This window comes from Rhyacophila brunnea, unplaced genomic scaffold (assembly GCF_057557595.1).
Source record: "Rhyacophila brunnea isolate RB1 unplaced genomic scaffold, BYU_Rbru_1.0 scaffold_3, whole genome shotgun sequence".
NCBI lineage: Eukaryota > Metazoa > Arthropoda > Insecta > Trichoptera > Rhyacophilidae > Rhyacophila > Rhyacophila brunnea.
In genome coordinates this window covers 38,081,623-38,103,330 of record NW_028232965.1, presented here as the reverse complement: position 1 = coordinate 38,103,330, position 21,708 = coordinate 38,081,623, and the positions used below count along the sequence as shown (strand labels likewise).

At 29.5% G+C, this 21,708-nt stretch overlaps 1 protein-coding gene across 1 annotated transcript in view; it reads left to right on the top strand.

The window, feature by feature from the left end:
• LOC147068321 (uncharacterized) overlaps window positions 1–21,708 on the top strand; it is a 157,164-nt gene that overhangs the window by 62,587 nt on the left and 72,869 nt on the right. The window contains exon 2 of the mRNA XM_085952767.1: window positions 9,986–10,104. Within this exon, the coding sequence (XP_085808893.1) occupies window positions 9,986–10,104 (119 nt within the window). The remainder of the gene's footprint in view (window positions 1–9,985; window positions 10,105–21,708) is intronic.

The window sequence follows — 21,708 nt, the reverse complement described above, 5'->3', positions numbered from 1 at the left end:
GGGGAAACGGTTCCGACCCAGAATAAATCGTGGCTGCGACCTCGTAGGTAATTGACAGATGCATGTAAATTCAAATTCTTTAGGACACTAAAATTGAAAACCATCCCTCGTGATAACAGGCAAAAATGTCTCAAGAGCAAAAGTGACCTACCAGATTAAAGAGAGTGAAAAGTAAGCATGCATTATAGAAAAGCAATCAGAAAATAATTATCTAAATATGTAATCGATGTAATTAAGTCTGAGCGTATTAAAAATTGTAATATCTTTATATTACATAATATATAGTATACTGTTATAATATAACATAAATCTGATGATTTTGGTATATTTTTCATCAATATTTGATATTTCGTTTGACGTTGTTGTAACAAAAACCTCTGAAGTTTAAAAAAATAATATTTACATAATTAGTAATTTTATACAACGCCGGACATGAAGATTAATTGTTTTATATTCTAAATTAATTCTATCATTTTAATCGATTGCTTTATAACAATTCTATAGTACATAATAAATTATATTTTAAGTGGGAATTTTGAAAGAATTAGGTTGTAAGCTCAGATGTATGTAAGCGGAAAAAATAATATTATTATTCTTTATAGGAAGAAATAAGTACATATAATTATTATTGTAGTACATTTTTGGGTTGTCATCGCGCGTTCTCCCTACTTATTTTCTCAAAATTTCAGGATCTTTGTAGAGGCCCTTCTCAAAAGAACCCGAAACATTTTGGTATCCGAGGCTTAACGAACCCGAAACGTCGAAGAAAGAAAAATGCGTTGGTATCCCAAAAGCCTATTCTGATAACAGATACACATGAAAGTCTCAAACAATATAATAGCATATATATATTTTTTACAATATATTATTATCAAAATAAATAAGTTGGCAGTATAATGTTGCCGGGCGCATTTCCAATAATTATTACCGATACAAATATTTTGGTATAAAAATAATTGCAGATTCTATGATAGAGAAAGAGAAAAGTATTTTCAGAGATCACATTTCATAAATATCCTACATATGATACTCCCTAGGGTGATAAATCTAATCAACTTCCTCTGCAGTATGAGGTAGTGTTGTTTCGTATGCCATTAATATAGAAATGCTCATTATAGTTTTCTAGGAATGATTACGAAGAATCTTTTAGTATCACATAGTCAACATGTGCTATTGCTCCACTATAAGCCATGTTCTAATACCGATGTTGTGCTGGGAGCGTCTTGGTAAAACTTTATAGAGTTATTGATAACATGGTATCTAGGATTATTCTGACTAATTTCATTGTAAGTCATAACGGAAAGAAGAAATATTGTAACACTCACGTTGATATGGTTTGTCTGCGTGAATAGAGATGCCATCGCACTGAGTCTTCAAGAATACAACTAACACTACGTCTTATGTAAGCGACGTCGGCGAAGCGATGAGCGGCGCTCAACATTTTCACACACGGTTATACGTTTGAGTTGCGCATGCCGCTCAACGCTTTGCACGTCTTCGCCCACGTATAACACCCCGTAACAAGCACCAATAGATATTCTGACGGTGGTCAAGCTCCATACCGAATTGTAAAGAGAATTATAATTATGATTGTTGCCTTGATCATGTTTACTTATTGAGAAAAATCAAGATTAAAAAAATGTAACTTGTGGAAACCAGGCTATTAGAAGTACCTTACTCTTCTATTTCAACCAATATTATGGAATACTTCTAAAATATGTGATTGTCATTCTTCGACTTACGACAATATAATCATTTGCCTTTCCACCATTGACTGTACGATTATAAACAGATTTTTTTTAAAATATATAAATATCTTATCGAAAAAAGTATGTAGGTATAATCCGACTATGTCCGATCCTAATAACATCATAATATGGGCCTCCACATAGTGGAGATTAATTGTATTAACAGATTTTGTTTTTACGAGAAATGGATGTCAGCCACTTGCTCAACCTATTAGGTCCATACCCTGACTCAAACATAAATTGAAAACCAATACGTGTATTTGCCAGATCCATGATTCGAAGCTGGGACCTACGACGCTACAGGCCGACGTTTAAGCCGCGTGGCAATCGTAGTCGTTGAATACGTAGGTATAATACAAGCTTTGCAAGTTTCTTATTAACATAATAATTCACTTGAATATATAAATGAATAGTATAATGTTATAATAATTATAATATTAAAATAACAAAATCTCATAATATACCTACAAAAGTACATTAAAAATGTAATTGTTACTAATTCTCAATTATTTATGATTACGAATATAAGTAATATAAATACTTTAATAAAAACATAAATAACCAAGCCAAAAATAATATTAGTTTCATAGCTATGTTTAGGTAGGCTATATATTATTCTATAAAAGCTTTATATTCTAGAAATATTTTTTTTCCATTTCCACATTAATAACTGAAACATTAATCCTGTAGCAAACTTTTATTAGTAACGATAAAAATATTTCTTTTTCGATGTTACCTATAATACTTAAATTTATTCAATCGATAAGCTTCGAGAGGATATTAATTCCAGCAATTAGCTTCTCACGAAAGTTAAGCTTACGAGGGCATGTTTCCTTGCACCGCATGTGGTGGAAATCTCGAGCCAGGAAACAAAAAGTCTATCGAGTTGCCAAGTCGACCGATTATTTTTGGCGAAAACTTTCTGCGCCACTCAGTGAGAAAAATAAAACCTACCGGCTGCACACATGCCACTGAAGAAAAGAGGAAACCAGTATTAATACAAGTGTACTTCTATACAGATATATTTTTATTCAATTAATTATGTATATGTACTATAATCTTATATAAATGATGAATTCAAACTGATTAAAGTTTTACATTATTCCATTCGAGTAATTTTTGGGACCCGGTTTTCATATTTCAGCATATTATTGAAGTTCTACGCGCACTCACCAATTACAGCTGAATATACTGGTAGAAAATGTATTTATTTTTTGTTTATTTAAGTAAAAAATTAATACTATATACGAAAATCAAAACTTTATTATTAAGTAAAGAAGCAAATAAGTATAGCAAAATAGCAATATTATTTATTTCAAATTTAAATTAAAATTTATTTTTACATATAATTAGTGAACTTTACAAATTATTAATTTAAAACGGTCACAATATGACATTTAAAAACAAAGAAATGGTATGAAACAGTAATATAAAAAAAGAAATAGATGTAGTATTAAGTTATTAAACAGTAAAAAGAGTAGGTACTTAAATACAAAAATTATAAAATATTCGAAATTTTGAATTGTTTGGAAATACCGTAATGGGGGTACATTAGATACTCACATGATAGATAGGTATCTTTTTTGTTTCACTACCCCCGAAAAAGGTGTTAAATAATATACACGAAATTAATAAATATCCATTTAGATACCTACTTTCATTTTACGATTTGTACAATGAGAATCCTGACATTCTTGATTTAAAAAAGAATCAATCTTAAACTAAAAATATATTCGGAAAACTTTCCTTTAAACATTGCGATACGTTACGTGGTGTATTTTCCGTGATTTATGGAGTGTATGATGATTGAATAATAAATGAAATATTATTATCTCAATGGTAATGGATAGTTAGCCAAATATATACTTGACTATAGTATATATACCTACAATTGAAAAATTGAAGATAAATGATAACGAATTGACAAAATAATAATTTTAAAAAGTGCTACAACTACGGACTTCTGAAGTATCAAAATATGACTATATTCTCAATTTAAAACGACGATGTTTACAATACTTCCTTTTTATGCTAATCATAATAATATGTTTTATATGACCATGAAATAATTCTTTCTAATTTGGGAAAAAAACTAAAATAATTACATATATATTTTTATACAAAATCAACATTTATTTTTACTTACGAGTAGCTCTCGAAGATAACTAAAATTCTTATACGATACGTAAACCTTTAAATATGTATCGCCATGCACTTGACAAAAAATGATTTTGCTGTAAGTACGCTAGTACGCTTTTGAATAGCTTTTGTATAAGGGGTTGGCACTGCCATTCATTTGTTAAATAATTGCATTGCATGAATAGATAATGCTTTCGCGATTAATGGAAGAAACTAAATGGGATAGTTAACATCGTTTGAGTTACAGTTTAACCATTGTTAATTTAAAACACTGCGTCGCTTTCGTGTTACCTATTTGTTAGAAAAATAGTTTTTATATAAATCAATTTTAATGATTATATTATAATATTATTCTATCGATACCTCATTTTAATATGGAAACAACTCAAATTTCCAAGGTTTTGAGAAATTAATCGAAATCAATTCATCGAAAAAAGAGTCAAAAATTTGCGTCATTAAATCAAAAAACCCTTTCTAAGATTAATCATTAATTCAGTTATATAATGGAATTTCTGGGTTAATTCCTTATTAAATTGTTAAATTACTTAGTGCACTGCTGAATTTCAGTAAACTAATTATAAAATAATTACAAGATAAAAAGAACTTTTTATATACCACGTTTTTAAATTTTCTGTTGAATCATATAAACTTGACAATTCTATGTATTAATAAATACTTTTTTTGTACTTGATAGAAATACTGAATAAATTTAGAACACTAAAATGTCATTTTGAAATTTCATATTGATTTCCATAGTAACGCACGTATATATTAATAATTTAGTTGCTAGGACCCCCTTAGCAATCAACAATAATAACTTTCCATACAAAACAGAATTAATTGAAAATGAATTCAATTCTGCATAAAAACGGCTAAACGTATTAAAAGAATGTATTGTTGTCATGTTCTGATATATTCTAAAAGTTTCAAATGTCTAGCTAGTCGGGAAGTTAGTTAAAAATCTTCAGTCGTCCAATACAAATCTTGGACAAACAAGAAAAAAAATGTACTGGACACAAAAGAAAAAATTAGTACTGGACAAACAAGAATACGACCTAATAAAAACGTGGTAAAACACACACATTTTCCTCAAAATCAAGGCTTTAAAATTAAAATGAGAATATCTGCAAACAGTTCAAACGCCATTATCATGAAGCAAGGTTTTTTGAGTGGTTTACACATTGAAATACCAATCGATATATACAACAGTTATTAAATATATCGCACGTTTATATTCTTGTATGAAAATATAATAATAATTACACATGCAAAACTACACTTCTGTCATTAATCATTATATTTCTTCTTATTCGTTATATTATATTTCTCAAACGTAACGATGATTTTAAATTATCTGGTAAGTATGCACGTAGCATTATATTTGCTTATACAACAGGTTCCTACATTATCAAGAAATGTGATATATTAGTGTTGAGTTAGTAGTTAGGTACGTGAATCCAAATAATTAAATTCGATGTTAGTATGTGGTACAAGGTGTTCAATGTTTTAACAATTTTATTTCATTTTAGGGCGCTCGAGAACTGCTTTAATCTACATCAGTAGATATTCGATCATTTTGACTAATAAATATTAGGGATGAATATAGTTTGGATAGCGATAAATTCGGAACATCGAATTCTAATAAAAAAAAAACTATTTCACGAAAACTCTTTTAAATTTCAATTTTTTTTTTATCATTAATTACTTATAATATTTTTTTACATCGTACCTTTTTCATAAAATCGTATGGCTGACAATTGAAAATAAAGTAGATTAAATCAGTAAAGCTAGCAAGGACAGTTGATCCTGGAATACTCTCACGAGAACTTTGAAGAACGCCTAACATTCGTTACGACAAAGTATATGCCCGCAAAATGGCTGAAAAAGTGGCAGATGGTGGACGTATAAGCAAATTGGTCAGAAGAGACTTAAGGAGCAAAAACTTAAACCGATTGATAACATATGATTCTTCTTCTTATTATTCCATCCCCTAGCGGAGGTCGGCCACCATCAAGGCGATCTTGGATTTGTCGTCTTCTACTCAGAACAGTTCAGTGGAGCTGCACTCGTACCAATCACGGAGGTTATTAAGCCATGAAATGCGGCGCCGTCCTCTGCTACGCTTACCATTGATCTTTCCTTGAATGACAAGTTGGGGAATGCTGTACTTTTGTCCTCCCATAATGTAGCCGAGATACTGTAGTTTCCTGGTTTTAATACTACGTAGAACTTCTCGGTCCTTCCCCAGTATACCTATCTCATAATAAACATATGATAAGATAGACCAAAACAAGACATGTTAATTTTAGCTACATAAACAATTACCTAGTTTTTCCATTTCAACTAGTTAACATGAATGTTAATAATTTTATTGTCTAGTATTATTTAAGTAATAAAAATACCCTTAGTTATACGTAGATTTTTAATATAGGTTTGCATCAAACGTGAAAGGTTACTTTGTATTGTTATGATGAATAATATCGAATTTTAAATACAATTTAATTAAATAATTAATAACCTTCGATACATCTAAAATCTCTATAAGAAATTAACGGAGTGGTGGCGTTTTTGGAATTATTTGAACCTGTCATTTGGTACAAGTATCGATTCGCAATTTATTCTTTCGAACAGTTGTGATTTCGTTAGCTTTCTTTTGGCGTAACAAATACTTAGTTTGGCAGCCAATATCCCAGTCGAGTTTTCAAACTAAGTTTCTCTCGTGAGGCGAACTTACGAATTTCGGTCGAGTATTGTCGCCTGGGAAACTGAATATACACTCACTCACAAATTGATATAATATTGTAAGATTTTCTTATACTCATGAGCGCTTCGAAATAATAATTATAAACTATTAAAACCAATTGTAATTATTCGTATGACGGTAGTTTGTCATTTTTTTTTAAAGTAACAGAAGCACTCACGAAAACACCATAGTAAAAAAACACATACAACATTACTAAAGTTATGCTTGATGTAACCAAGTTTTTGCCATACAATCAGATTTTTCTTACTATGTATTCCTTTTTACACTGCTGAAAACAGATAATTTATCTTTGCTTTTTTAAGAATATATTTGAAGAACAGAAGAGAAGAAAAAACTATATCAACAGTATTATTTAAATTAATATTAATTGTTTATGATCATTTTATGATGTATATCGGATGATATCTCTACATTGTAAAAAATACATCCATAACGTTCAAAATATTGCTAACTGCATATTCTCCGCGTGTCTTTTTTGAAAACCATACATCACCCGTATTTGATTTAACAATCAATAGTAGCGCCGTTTTACAAAATGGTAAACATGTGGTTATTAAACCTTAGTTTACTCTCATAGCGCCAAGATCCTGTACTAATGATATTAATAAACAATCTTGAGGCTTTAGTAAAAAAGATTACATTGACTAATATTGAATTTCAGTTGTTAAATCTGTCTCAATCTAATATATCACCGTCCAACGTAAAAACTACCAAAAACAGTTTCAAATCATAATAAAAAACATAGTATTTTTAAAAATATTTTATATATGCCCTAAGTTTAAGCCCTGAGGAACACCAGAATATGACATAATATCTGTATACCAGAGATAAACTACGGTAAATCCAAAATGACAGGAGAGACGAATTTGTGATTTTTGGAACTTTCAACTTGTGGCATTCGTGAATGGAAAAAGATAAAATTTATCTATTTATCAAAACCTTTTTGTTTGTTTACCGCTGTAGTTCGATTATAAGTTTTATCAAAAGAATTGTATGTTTTCTTACTGTTGTTTAAATCTAATAGTTATGGAGTTACAATGACATTTTTAATTTTTAACTTTTATAATAAGAGTAATATGAGTTACAGCTGTTTACCACGTATGCAGGATAAGTAATGAAGTAACAATATAACAATAACTCCATTTCACGAATTTTGGAGTTACAATAGTTTACCTCTGGTATACAGATAAATATACGTATATGACTAATAGAAACCGTACAATAAAATTCTTGTTATTGATGATTCATAAATTTAATAATGAATGATGAAGATCATACTTTTAAAGATAGTTTTACTGCGATATATGAGTACCAATTGCGTTTTTTATTTAAAATTATCACACTATCCTAAAATGAGATTAGCTCATGTGCAGATAAATTTCCATTTCATTTACACTCGGTGTTATTGTTTCAAAATTTTCTATGGAATCGGTTATGGGTCGTGAACTTTCTATGACATATGCTTCCCGCACGAGTGACGTACATAATATATTATATTATTTTGAATGATTTCCAAGCAAAGAAAGTGAAACTTGACGAAATATATTATATGTCTTTATCGATAGTATTTATAACATAGTAGTTAAGGAGTATCAATATATAATATTAAAATATTGTTATTATATATACAAGACTGACGGTTTCTGTGATTATTTCACTACCTACAATTCTGTAGTTGTGTACTGTTGTATGTACATAATAAATTATGTATATATATCTAAATTAACTGAATGTTAAGGCAATACTCACATAAATTACTAAAAACCATTCAAAGTTGTAGCATTTGGCGTAATTTTTATATATTTTTCGATTCGATTCGATTTATATTTGCAATTATGAAAATTTCATAAATATTTTATTAAACGAAATAAAAAAAAACTATATATTTCGGGCTATATGCTTAAAACCTGTAGCCATATTATATTTCAAATATTTACTAAACTATTTTTTAATTCAATCAATAATTTATAAGATTTGAGAATGTAATACAATTTGAAAACACCTCAGAAACATACATATTAGAAAAATCATGAAAAAATATGGTGCCGGAAAGGACTCGGACACGCATTCACCGGATTACAGTCAATATGATATATGTACTAATTTAGCCACCTGCACCCTACATAATTACGACGGTATTAACGAATAGTTATATAACTTAATAAGCACTTCTCAGGCTTTTGTGGTTTGAACCAATAATAGCTTGATTTTGAATCTAGGCATCCACCACTAAGAGGTTATTTTTTCTGGTATATTTCTGACGTGTTTCCAAATCATATATGAAAATATTATTATTTTATTTTATTGCAATAAAATCTTTGTTCATATTATCAGAATTCTTGTCATATACTACGAGCATTTTTATCTATTGGTCTATAAATATTTTTTTCGCGATGTGTTATTAAAAGTGTGTTTTTCAAATTCATAAATAAGCATCAACCATCATACCTATTAGTTCCAAACTAGTCTAAACATACATTAAAAAATAACATGTACATTCGGCAGACGCTGGGTTCTAACCTCGGATCCACGACATTATATGCCGAGGTATAGCCGCACGGCTATCGTGGGCCATAGTCGCTATCATTAGCTATTTCTCGTAAAAACAAAAATAATCTTGTAATACAACCTCCGCTCTATGGAGGCCCATATGATCTTCTTAGGATCGAAAACGGTAAAGAAATACTCATACGAAAGTAAGCAATAATCATACGAAATCCATATTTTGTTTAGAAATTCTTTGCGGATTCATATTCCACATGAGTTTTAACGAGCATGCCTGGGCCTGAAATTTTTCGAGAACTTTCATTTCAAAGGGAATTTCATATATAATTTTTTAAAGAGAGAAATCTCTTTAGAAGAGTTCTTCTTAAAACTCTTTTCCCGTAATAAGTTTGGCAAGTAATCACCCGCAGGCATCAGCCGTCTTTCTATTTTCTTCTTCAGAAATGTAATAAATTTGCATGGAATTTAAATGCTTTCTTCGGTGACGTTGTTTAAAAATGGCTCAAAATATAATTTACCATTATTAAAATACGTGTCCATTACAAGATGTTACAACGGCTTCCAAATTTAAAAAAGAGGAAAAATTTTAATCTTACTATTAAACTCGTCATCAACTTAACCATAACATAATATTATTATGTTGCAAACAATAAAATTATTATAAGAATACTGAAAAGTTGGCACACTATTAGTTTTTTTTAATTTTTCTATCCTTTCCAATTATTGGACATCAATTTTACTACATAATAAAATGAAAAGTATTTTAGAATTAATACGATGTTACATTTTGACGGAACTATTTTTTTACTGAAATATTTTTCTTTTTCAGGTTCTTCTATTTCCTGAGGAAGGTTGGGCTAGAAGTGCTTCATCATCATACTGGACTCTTCAACCTTCGTGGTGGAGTCGAACGCGATGCAAAGTCGTGGAAGTTGCCGGAACAAGGAGGTACAATTATAATCAATATTTATATTATTTATCATTATCACTGTTTGTGCTTCAAAAAAATCCAAAAAATATGCTTTAATTATAAATATGATGAAAAATAAATACGTATCTTTTTGTTTCATTCAAAATATTTGTAAACATCTGTGACAGATGATCTTTTTGAAAAACATACAACGCCTAGCGGGATTCGAGCCCATGTGGCCTGACCACTAAGCTATGTGTGCCCTGTCTTATTGTGCTGGAATTAACTAATGGCTCTTGCGAGAATTCTCACTGAAGTGCATTCTAAATTACGTTACTGTTTTGGAAATCGACTTTTATATTTTAAATCAAAGTACCTAGCTATTAATAATTTACCTACCAACCAATGCCAGGATAATGTTATATCTTTCATGTTACGTTTATTAAAATATTTGTACTATATTTATGTAAGAATAGCAAAAAATATTTACAAAACATATTATATTCTATATTATACCTACAAACTACCATACATTAACGATTGGTATAGTTAATTATTGTCAAAAAAATAACCATTCGGATATAGAGTGTAAAAACATAGTATGTGCAAATGACATACTAGGTTCAAAAATTTCCTTTAGTACAAAACAATACAGTTTCTAAAATATTTGATTATAGTTATATTAAATGACGTATTTGTTTATTAATTTATATATATATTTACATGTAACATAAAATAATTAGTTGTTTCTCATTTAAATCTGGAATTTTGTATTTACTATGATTTTACACTAACAATATCAACCTAAATGTGACACAAAACAAAAAAAAATCAACGAATATTTCTTATATAGAAGTATATTATATTATTTTATCATTTTATTTTTAATGCGTTCTTATAAATAGTACTATGTATAGATTTTCTGCAAACTCATATACTTTTAAAAACTGTACATAACATTCAACGCATTTTAATAAGGAAGTTATGTACGATTAAATTAAATTCAAATGAATATACCACTTAAAGTATAAATGAGCTACGGGCATGACTTCACTATAAAACTTTATGAGTACCATTTCAATGTACAAGAACGTTTTATACATTTTTGAAATACATGCAAATTATGTGAACTCACTCTGAATATAAAGTATACAATGCTAATTTTAAATAATAAACGTCAAGGGCAAAGACTATGTTTTATATATTTTGCATTGTATAATATAAAAAAACGATTTAGAGCTTTGTATGATAAAGTATGCATACAAAATATTGTGCAAAGGGAGAGTGGAGAGATTTTTGTAAAGCGTACAAGACAATTATGACCTACATAGTTAAAAATATATTTTTGACCATGTTTGATCCTAACGTCATATAGGTCTGATTTTTGTTTTACGATATTAGCCATTTAGATTAGCCGATTCGATTGACACATTGAAGAAAAAATAACAATTGAATTCCCTACATCCACGACATTAAAAACTTTAAAATTTAGAACATAATATCGATTAGTTAATAAAATTTTAATAATATACTGAACCAGTTAGCATTTAGGTACTTATAATTCTAATACGTAGATAAAAGTATTATTATTGTATAGGAAATTAGTCTTGTATTATATATCGTAAGGATTTGGGTGGGACATACACGGTATAGGGGTGGGGAAAGGGTAAGTATATACATACTAGGGTTTATATTGTATAAACCTTATGATATGGTCTTCTTCATTGAATTTAATATAATGAAGTAGCCATGACCCCCATAAGGGGGGGGGCTGACAGGGCTTTAGCCTGGGGGGCAGGGATATGGGGGGCCCTGCATGATGTGTCTACCTTATAAGTGATATAAACACACATCACAATGTTTTATAAGAATTTTAAAAAGTCACCTACGCTGCTATTTTACCTTAAGAGTATTACAATTTTAAAATATGTCGTTGTGTGATGGGATTTTTGATTATTGTGTGTCAAATCCATAATTCAAATGAGTATATTCAATAATACAAAAAATCGCTAAAAATACACGGAATACCCTTAATTTTACCTGGAACATCGCGTTTGAAGACGGTCACACTGCCTTTAACCCTACTATAGACAGGGAGGCCTGCTTCAGGATGTGATGACCATGGAAGTAGCCATCAGTCTTCGTGGTGCCAGTAGATTCAATTAAACATATTATAAAAATTTTAAATTTCCTTAATATTGGAATAAAAATATAGTTTTCCACGGAGCAACTACATTATACGGTACATGTGAGATTATGTTAATAATATTACTATGTTTAGCTTTATGGTAGCATGAAATTAAAATAAGTACTCGAGTAGGTTGCAAAAATTGGTACGTTGTAGGTTAGATAGTGCTTAGTTATTAGTATATAGACAGGAATGGATAATGACGCCACATGTGTATATTAACTCATTCGCTGCTGACTATATAATGAGATTTTAATTAGCACCTTTAAAATGCACGTTAATTACATCGATCGGCCGCCTGGTCATTACGCGCATGTGCGTCTTCAGCTTCCAAAGTATTAAGACATATAAAATAATTCTACAGATCAATAATATTATTAGGTATATTTTAACATACATAAATATTGTATAGTTAGATATTTTTAATATAACGTGCGGAATTTATGCAATGTAATAAGATGTTAGATAGATTTAGACACGGCCATGATTCAGTGCCTTAATTCTGGTAATATTTGAATATTTCACTTTGGAATATTTCGTAGGCGTCTGTTTGGCGGCGACAGCGACGCCGAGGACGCCCCACAGCGCAGTGCACCGCCTCGAAGTATCTCCGTCGCGACGCACTTATTTATTGCTGAACCCGACTGACTACATCTGACGCAATTTCCATATCCGATTTGTCGGTTCGAACTCCTCGCTTCTGGGTCTGCACTATATGTTTTGCATTAGTTTATCGTACACATGCAGAGTTATTTTGATTCTATCGTTGTATTAGCCGTTGGGGGGTAAAGGGATTATTCAGTATATTTAACATACAATTTAAGGCTGAGAATAATTCAAATAATATGTCATTATGGTAATTGATTAAAAAAAAAAATAGATACCTACTATATAATTGGGGTGCTTAGGAATGAACGAATATAGTTATTACAATACTGTGGAGAAATTTGCGCGTACCAATATCAAAGTTAAATAATGCATAATACGAAATATATATCGGTATCATAGTTCAATAGGGGAACAACTCAAAATTTACAGGTTTTGAGTTAAGAATGCTATTCGATGTAAAAAGGTCTTTTCTTTATAATTCAGCAAAAAAAATAGTCAAAAATTTCTTCAATGTGTCATAAAATCAAATAACCCTTTCTGAGATTAATCAGTAATTCCGTTACATAATCAATACTATTGGTTAATTCCTTATTAAATTGTACAATTTCATTGTGCATTGATCAATTCCACTAAATTAAATATAAAAAACATACACTTTCATCGAAATCAAGGCTTTACAATTAAAATGAGAACTTCTGGAAAAAATTCAAATGCCATTATCTTGGAATTTGTTTTTTTGAGTTGTTCCTCTATAGAACTATGGTATCGATATATACTTACATATTAGTTTTTATTAATATCAAGGCCTTTAACTCAATGAAGTAATTTAATGGAGATGATTACTTAATTAATAATTTTTATAAAAAAAAAAGATCCCTTATGCTGCCTCCTTACTATGGTGATATATTGTGAATCATCTTGAATAGATGGATTGGATGCCATGTGCATATTTTCGAAAGTTTTTTTAGTTTCAAATATCAATTTCTATCACCCCTTGACATTTACTTTTAGTATCAATATGTCCTAAAATAATAATAGTACCTAATATATCTGGTATAGTGTAAGAGCATGCAGTATGTATATCCATGTATAACTGTAATTACGGTTTGACTTTTCATTTCAATTTCACAAATTACATTAATATAAATTATATTACATTCTACAGGTCGGTTTATTAATCGATAGCTATTTTGGTTGTCACACTATAATCAAATCTACAAAAATGAACGATAAATCTTTGCTTAAATATTTTACAACATAATTAAGCGGAATTTCCTATTTTTAATGTCATCAACTATTCAATACAATACTTTGAAAACCGTATTCACTTTACTCTAAAATAAATATTATATGGTTTGCTGGAATAGATCTATTTTTATGATGCATGTAAGACTCAACATAATATTATGTACATATCTATGGTTTTCGTTTCACTTCACGTCGTCTTGCTTTTGCGCATAATGATTCTCATTCAACAAGCGGGAGCCAATTTGAATCTACAACTATTTTGCTAGACGTCTGATTACACATTATTGTTGGTATAATTTTCATATTCCTCCTTTGATCTTTAAATACAAATAATGTAAGTAGACTGCCTTCGTATATTTAATTATGTTCTGCTATAAACCTAATACAGTTATAATATATAATAATGAAGTGAAATATATATAATATAAATAATAATTAAATCTGAGCAAAATATGACATAAAGACGAATAAATTGCAGTATTAATTCCACAAAAGAATCATCATAAAAATTTTTAAATTACTATTTTATAATTTAGTTATTATAATATCATAATTCCAAAGAAAATAATGTTTATTACTATTATTTTAGTACACATTTTCACTTATTATAAACAGCAGTGATACTTGAGTGCATCACAATTTATAAATAAATTATGAAATGTATCATTGTAGTATATTATCATGCCTGCGGAAATCTTAACGGACATCTGTGAAATTTCAAACCCACTCGCTCTTTCACGTACATATTTATCCCCGGCCAATGGTTTACTGCTGTACTAACTAAGTCATTTCAGTCACTTACATTTTATTTTATTTTTAAACTACAACAAAATTATTTCTGTGTTTTTAAAGATTAAAATAATAACTGATCATTAACATTTTATGGGGTCCTTAAATATAATTTATTAATTATTTCAATTATCATACAAACTATAATGATTAATGTGGCTCGTAAGCCTGAAAAGAATGCTGATTCTTGTTCTAAATTACGATGACTATATTATTCTTAAAATGATCTTTATTGTATTATCATTTTCTGTTTATTTTACAATGTACTAAACAATTATTAATATAATTAATAATGACTATTACTAATCCTCTTGATTAGTTTCGTTAAACTTATTATTTTTTATATCAAGCGATAAATAAAAATTACTTAACTGTATTTATGTACTTACATATTTTATATTATACATTATGTACAATATTGAGCTGAAAGCTTGATGTCGGCCAGATATGGTGCATACACGTGATTCGCGTTACGCACATACATCGTAAAAAAGCAGGGAAAGCATTCGTAAAAAATAATAATACTTTGAAATGAAATGCAATCGTTGTGCATAGGTACGCATTTCGTCACAAAACAAAAATTTATTACGAATTCCTTTTGTCCTCGAGAGAAGTGGGTGAGACGGTATTCAATCATCATAAAAACTTTAACTGAGCACGTCATTCTTGTTTTTCTATAAACGTAACCATAAATTTTGAAGACTTCGAATGCTTAGAGCCTCTTCCGGTAAAAAAAGTTTAGCGGATGAACTGCAAAAGGGCTTTCCAGACAATTGTCTAGCAGTACTTTTAAAAACTTTATTCTAACTTCAGTTGAGCTCTATAGCATCTATATAATATGCATACATATACGTGGTTTTTGTCAAATTACGATTATATTATACGAGCATTATAATCATACGAATAATATATCAATGAAATCATTTTTTTTTAAATGAAGTCTAACGTCTAAGTATATAGTATCTAGTCATTTATTTCTATTATTTTCGTAAAAAAGTTTATGTTGAATATATGATTCAGAAAACTACGAAGTAAATTAGGTTAAGAGGTATATATTTTCTTAACTTAGCATTTTTAATAACTACCTACTGTATTAATTTAATATAATCATAATAATTGTATTGGCAGAATTAATTTTCCATAATATTATGTTGTCGTATTGAAACACAGAGTCTCTTAAACCCCAGTGTATTTGTATAATATTTTGTTATAAAAATAATGACGGTTTGTGTATCAGACTATAAAATTGTTTTATAAAAATTATTATTACGCTTAGAGTAATAGAGTTCATAAAGTTTACAACATATATTTATACATTTTAAAATAATATTCTCATTTATATGGTTTGAATAATATAACAATTATATCAGTTATAGTGGTATTTTTTCAGCTTCAATTTCTTATTATATTTAGGCTCCGTCTTCCGGCAAAGGTTTTCTCCAACACCTAGCTGTTAGTATGGTTCATATATCAAAAGTAAATAAAAGTAGTATTTCATTATTTTATGGATACTCTTCGATGATGCACTTCTCTTGTTGACGAATATGTAGGCCTCGAATGAACATCACTGTAGACGAACTTTGGAGGCGGGCAATAAGAGCAGGCTCACATCCGGCCTGAAGGCCTCGGGACATAATAAAATTCGAAAGGCGAAAGAAACGACTGACAAGTAATATCGCGGAAATCGAGGATTTTCCGAGCGAGCATGTAAATCATATTTATAGTATTGCGTTGGTTTTTATCTCGCTCTATAAACGGTTCGCGGGAAATTTAGGAAAAACGACGAGAGATTCGGATATGCCAATTTATGCAGCAAAGCGAAATAAAATATGGCTGACTCGTGTTATTGCCAAACTGGAATGCACACAAATAGTTTCCAGTATATCTATATACTGTGACAATATTTACAAATAGTTGATATTATCATACAATATATTATTCGGTGCATATTTGTCCCAACTTATTATTGGATAATAACTGCGCATATAACATGCAACCTCAAATGATTAATTAAAATTAAATACAATATGGTAAATCTATTATATTACATAATTTTAATAATGATCAAGACTGGTTCTTTCCGCCTTAATAAGACATTTCCAAATCAATATTATTCAATAATAATATCAGCTGGTTCTGTCTAACCGTCAGTTACTGATATTTTCTAGTAGCCTTAGTAATTATTACTTTTCTCAAGTATTTGATATTGTCTTGTTTTTTAATTCATAAATTGATTTATTTTACGATTATCATTTTCATATCATTATTTTATAAATGCAGATACGCATTTATGTTTAAAACCTCTCAGTGATTCATCTCCTAATAACATTGTATGGAGTAAAAGATATGTATTTATTGAGGGCAGTATTATATTGATCATTTATTTAGGTTATTCATTCAATAATTATATAGTTAATGTTACTTTTTTATATTTTCATGATTTAAAAAAAAGTAGTTTCGTTAATAATAATCGAATATTCCTAAAGCTTGTATATAATAAGTTTAAAAAAAATGGTTAATGGTTAACAGTGATATAAAAAAAACTTCATATTATATGATATTTTCAGTATTGGTTATTTTTTCATTGACAAAATTTGAAATATCTCGGATGACGTAATTGTTAAAATTAATTCGCATGCCTTACAGATGGATCAGTAGTTTAAAGGATAAGTACGCTCGCCCGGACAGTGAGGCAACTTATGCTAGATTTTTTTCTGATACTTACGTATGTTTCTGGGATCCTTTATAAATTATTTACATAATTTTATCTTACCTGTCGATGTTTACTATTATAAACGAAACATGTGTTGTATTGTGAAAAAATAATAGCCAAATTGTGGTGATATTGTATCAATACATAAAGATATTCGGATTTGAATCATTTAAAAAATTATAAGAATTTTATTTGATTAAGAAGTTAAGAATAATATTTAAGGCTTTCGTCGTTATGTGTTATCGTATTTTTGGGTTGTTACCGTGGATTCTTCTTCCTATTTTATCTTAAAAAATATATACGATAAAAACGGTTTTCTGGTACTTATGAACATAGTTATCATAATATTCAATCATGTGCTTATATAATATTAACAATAATGAAACATAACTATATTATAAGGTCAGCATTCGATGCTTTCATTTATTAAGTATTATGTTATAATAAATAGTGCTCCGTATGTTTTAATAATATCGTGAAATTTTATAAAAATAATACTTAAAAACATAAAGTACCATATACACACTAATAAAAAAAACTTTTCATTATGTACGTTAATTTATTATGAGCCTATAAAACAGCAGGACTCACTGTCCTACTTGACCTTCCGAGCCGTAAAACTTTACTTCAAGTGAAAATTTGGCTAGTTCTGTGGGGAAGATCGCATCATTTTATAGCCTCATTTAAATATCTAAGTATAAAGGAGTCCAAAGTTTAGTTTCTGTATTCACTCCCCGCTAAGGAGCAAGATGTAATCTTATTTTTATTTGATCGTCCTCGCAAATTACTTCCAATGCCCGAGGCAGTTTCTCGACCGAAATTCGAAACATAAAGCTATACAAGAAAATAGCCAATTTTGACCGATATTCTTATAGCGTATTTCATCTTAACGAAAAAGAAAATTGTTTCAATGTAAAAATAACATCTTTAGTATAACGGGAAATGAAATTTTCCATTTCATTTTTATGGAAAGATTATTCAAAAACTGATTGTGTTCTATATAATGATCATCAACCGAAAGTCGCCTTATGCCCGATTTCATTCAGTTTTTTACTCTACTGAATCTAATTAGTATGACGTTGATCCATTTAAAGTAACATATGGTATGTAGGTAACGCTATATTTATGGCAATTTATTCATTGAATAATATTGTACACTCGCCGAGCGACATATTCGGCGTACTGTAATTTTACTAACATATATTATATTGCACACTCCTTTCAGCGATATTATCCATTGGTTTATTTTTTGGACTTTTCCGCATTGTATTTTACATTCATATAGTGGCGTAGGGCCCCTCTACGATAAAACTGATGATTTCACGTTCACGAAATCTACTATCAAATAATATGTAAGTAGGTATATACAATGTCAATCTATACGTTAATTTGATGTCTCTTAGCAACACATGGTTTGCCTACTCTTAAAGGGTGTCACTAATTTGAGCATTCTTGAAATATTTTTTAAACAGATACTTAATATTAATAAAATAAAATCATCAATTTACCACAAATTTGCATCTTTAATAGATTTTGGTATAATTTAATAATTCTATAAGTGATTTGACCAGTTTAGAGGCCCCTTATAATTTTTTTTTGGCGAATCAGTTGCATCATTTGCGTCAAATAAAATCACCGCTGCATTCATACGATAATACGTATATCACTCATGGTTGAACAGTTAACGGATTAGGCATAGTGAGAGGTCATTTTTGAAAATACTATTCAGACGGTTCTTCTATTATATACATACATCCATTCGAATATAGGAATTTGCTGTAAACGTATTACCATGTTCCATCCTAAAAGGATCATAATATGGGAGTGGAGATTATATTAACAGAGTTTTATTTTTACGATAAATGGATATTAGTCACTTAGGTACTTAGGCTATTTTGTCCATTCATCGGAATTATTGGATAGAAAAACATATATAATTATGTAATATACTAAATTACATAAATATATCGTGACCTTACCGGGAATCTAAAGCAAAGCTCTCGAGTGTGTATCCAGTGCCTTACACACTACATCATGATATGTTACTGTTCGGCTATCGTAGACATATACATATTTGTTAACCTACTTGACTTGAGTGATAGATATGCCATTGAAGAGGTAATATTTTTTTTAAATAAGTTTTCATATCTTTCCGCGCGTGCAATTATCCGTATAGTGAAGTATAGTCAATTGAAATGGTACGAGTAAATGTGAAATCAGTAATATTTAAATAATCGCATATTTTTTTTGTTCAATTGTGTTTACAATGTTTCTTTAGACTCTTGTAGATGTAAATGTAATTAAATAAATAGAAAAACAATGCGGATGCTAAATCTTGCATAAACATTTTAACGCTTTCTTTTTACAAGTAGAGCTTTAAGCTTTTTTCGTGTCGGGACTGCATCTCATTGTAAAAACACTTGCAGGGTACTTTAAACGCATTTGATGAAGCGCGACTGAGTAAAATCAAAGCCTCCCTCCGTGATGCGATTTGTAAGAAGCCCTTAAAAGCACTGAATAAACAGACCACGAAACAATTGTGAATCTTTATTAGGGTTTGCTGTTCTACCTACTGAGTGAAATCCTCGAGGGATGTAGCCTTATAAGAGTTGAATGACCTATTTCAAAAGAAAATTAATTAACATCAAGTAGAACTTTTTGTTTTAATTGTAGTTTAATGAACATTAGGGTATATATTATTAACGTTGGTCATTTAGTTATTAATACATTTAATGATATATTATAAAAAAATTATAATTATTACTGACACCCAATAATAACAGTATACATATTTACAACCGACGTCAGTAGTTATGAATAATGAGGTAGATCACACATTAAAACAATATCCTAAAGACCGAAATATTTAAAAATATTATTAAACTCTTCAATTATGATTGAAAAGAGTTTTAAATTTTTTATAATAGATGCATTTGTGATATCTGTAGTCTGTACCTATATCACAAAATATATTGAATAAAATAGTTTTATATTTCTACATAGAGGTCGGTATTAGTCAACTGATTTTGATTTTTTTAACATATACAGGCTCTATAATATCGTCTCTGTTCTGGCAGAACACACTAACTGGGGAATACTAGTTTTGAGTAATTTGACTTTGAAGTTGTTAAAATGTTTGAAATGGTCTATTATGTGAGTTTATTAAGTAGGTAATCATAAAAAGGATGACTTTAAAATAAAGACTGTTTATTTATTAAGAAGGTTTCCAGATGGTAAAGTTTGAAATAAGGAACATTTTGGTATAACTAACTCAATGTCATTTTTTCGAATTAGTGTCTTCTGCCAGAGCAATGACGATATACGCTGTACGGATATGTAATAGTATAATATATATATACATATGATACTCGACTACGTGTCATAATGTATATATATATGTTCATAAAACATGAAGATGGTCGAGTCATGTCGCGATAATAATGTGTCTTGGCTTCTTTTAGCATCTGCTTCTATTCAGGTCTGTCCTAAACCATTTCCATCCAGTTTAGCATGTCCAAGGTTTTTAAATCTAACTTGGCGCTATCACTCCATATTGTATGAGGAGACTTTTGCTTGTTTTCCGATTTCATGAATGTCAGTATATCTATCATGCATGACCCGTTCATTATATGTATATGGCACTCACACACGATTGTAAAGCCGATGATATACTACTACTACTTCACTATCCTTAGAGGATCATATGGGCCTCCACAGAATGGAGGTTGTATTAACAGATTTGTTTTTACAAGAAATGGATGTTAGCCATTTGCTCAATCTATTAGGTCCAAACACAAAAAAACAATACGTAGTATTTTCCAGTAGCGAGGGGTGGAGGTAGACTGTTAAGATTTGTCATAAATAGTGCACAATAAACTTTGTCAGTCGTACTTATTTATTTTCATTGAAATCCGAATACAATTTACAGATGGTGTTGGTTAGTTTTTAAAAATCAATTAAACCCTGCCTAAACCAAATCACAATAGTTTAGGTATGCTATAGACGATCTGACAAAAATAGTTATATAATATCGTGATACTTATGTTGTATTCGTTGAATTAAGAATACATACTACAGATGGTGATGGTTAGTTTT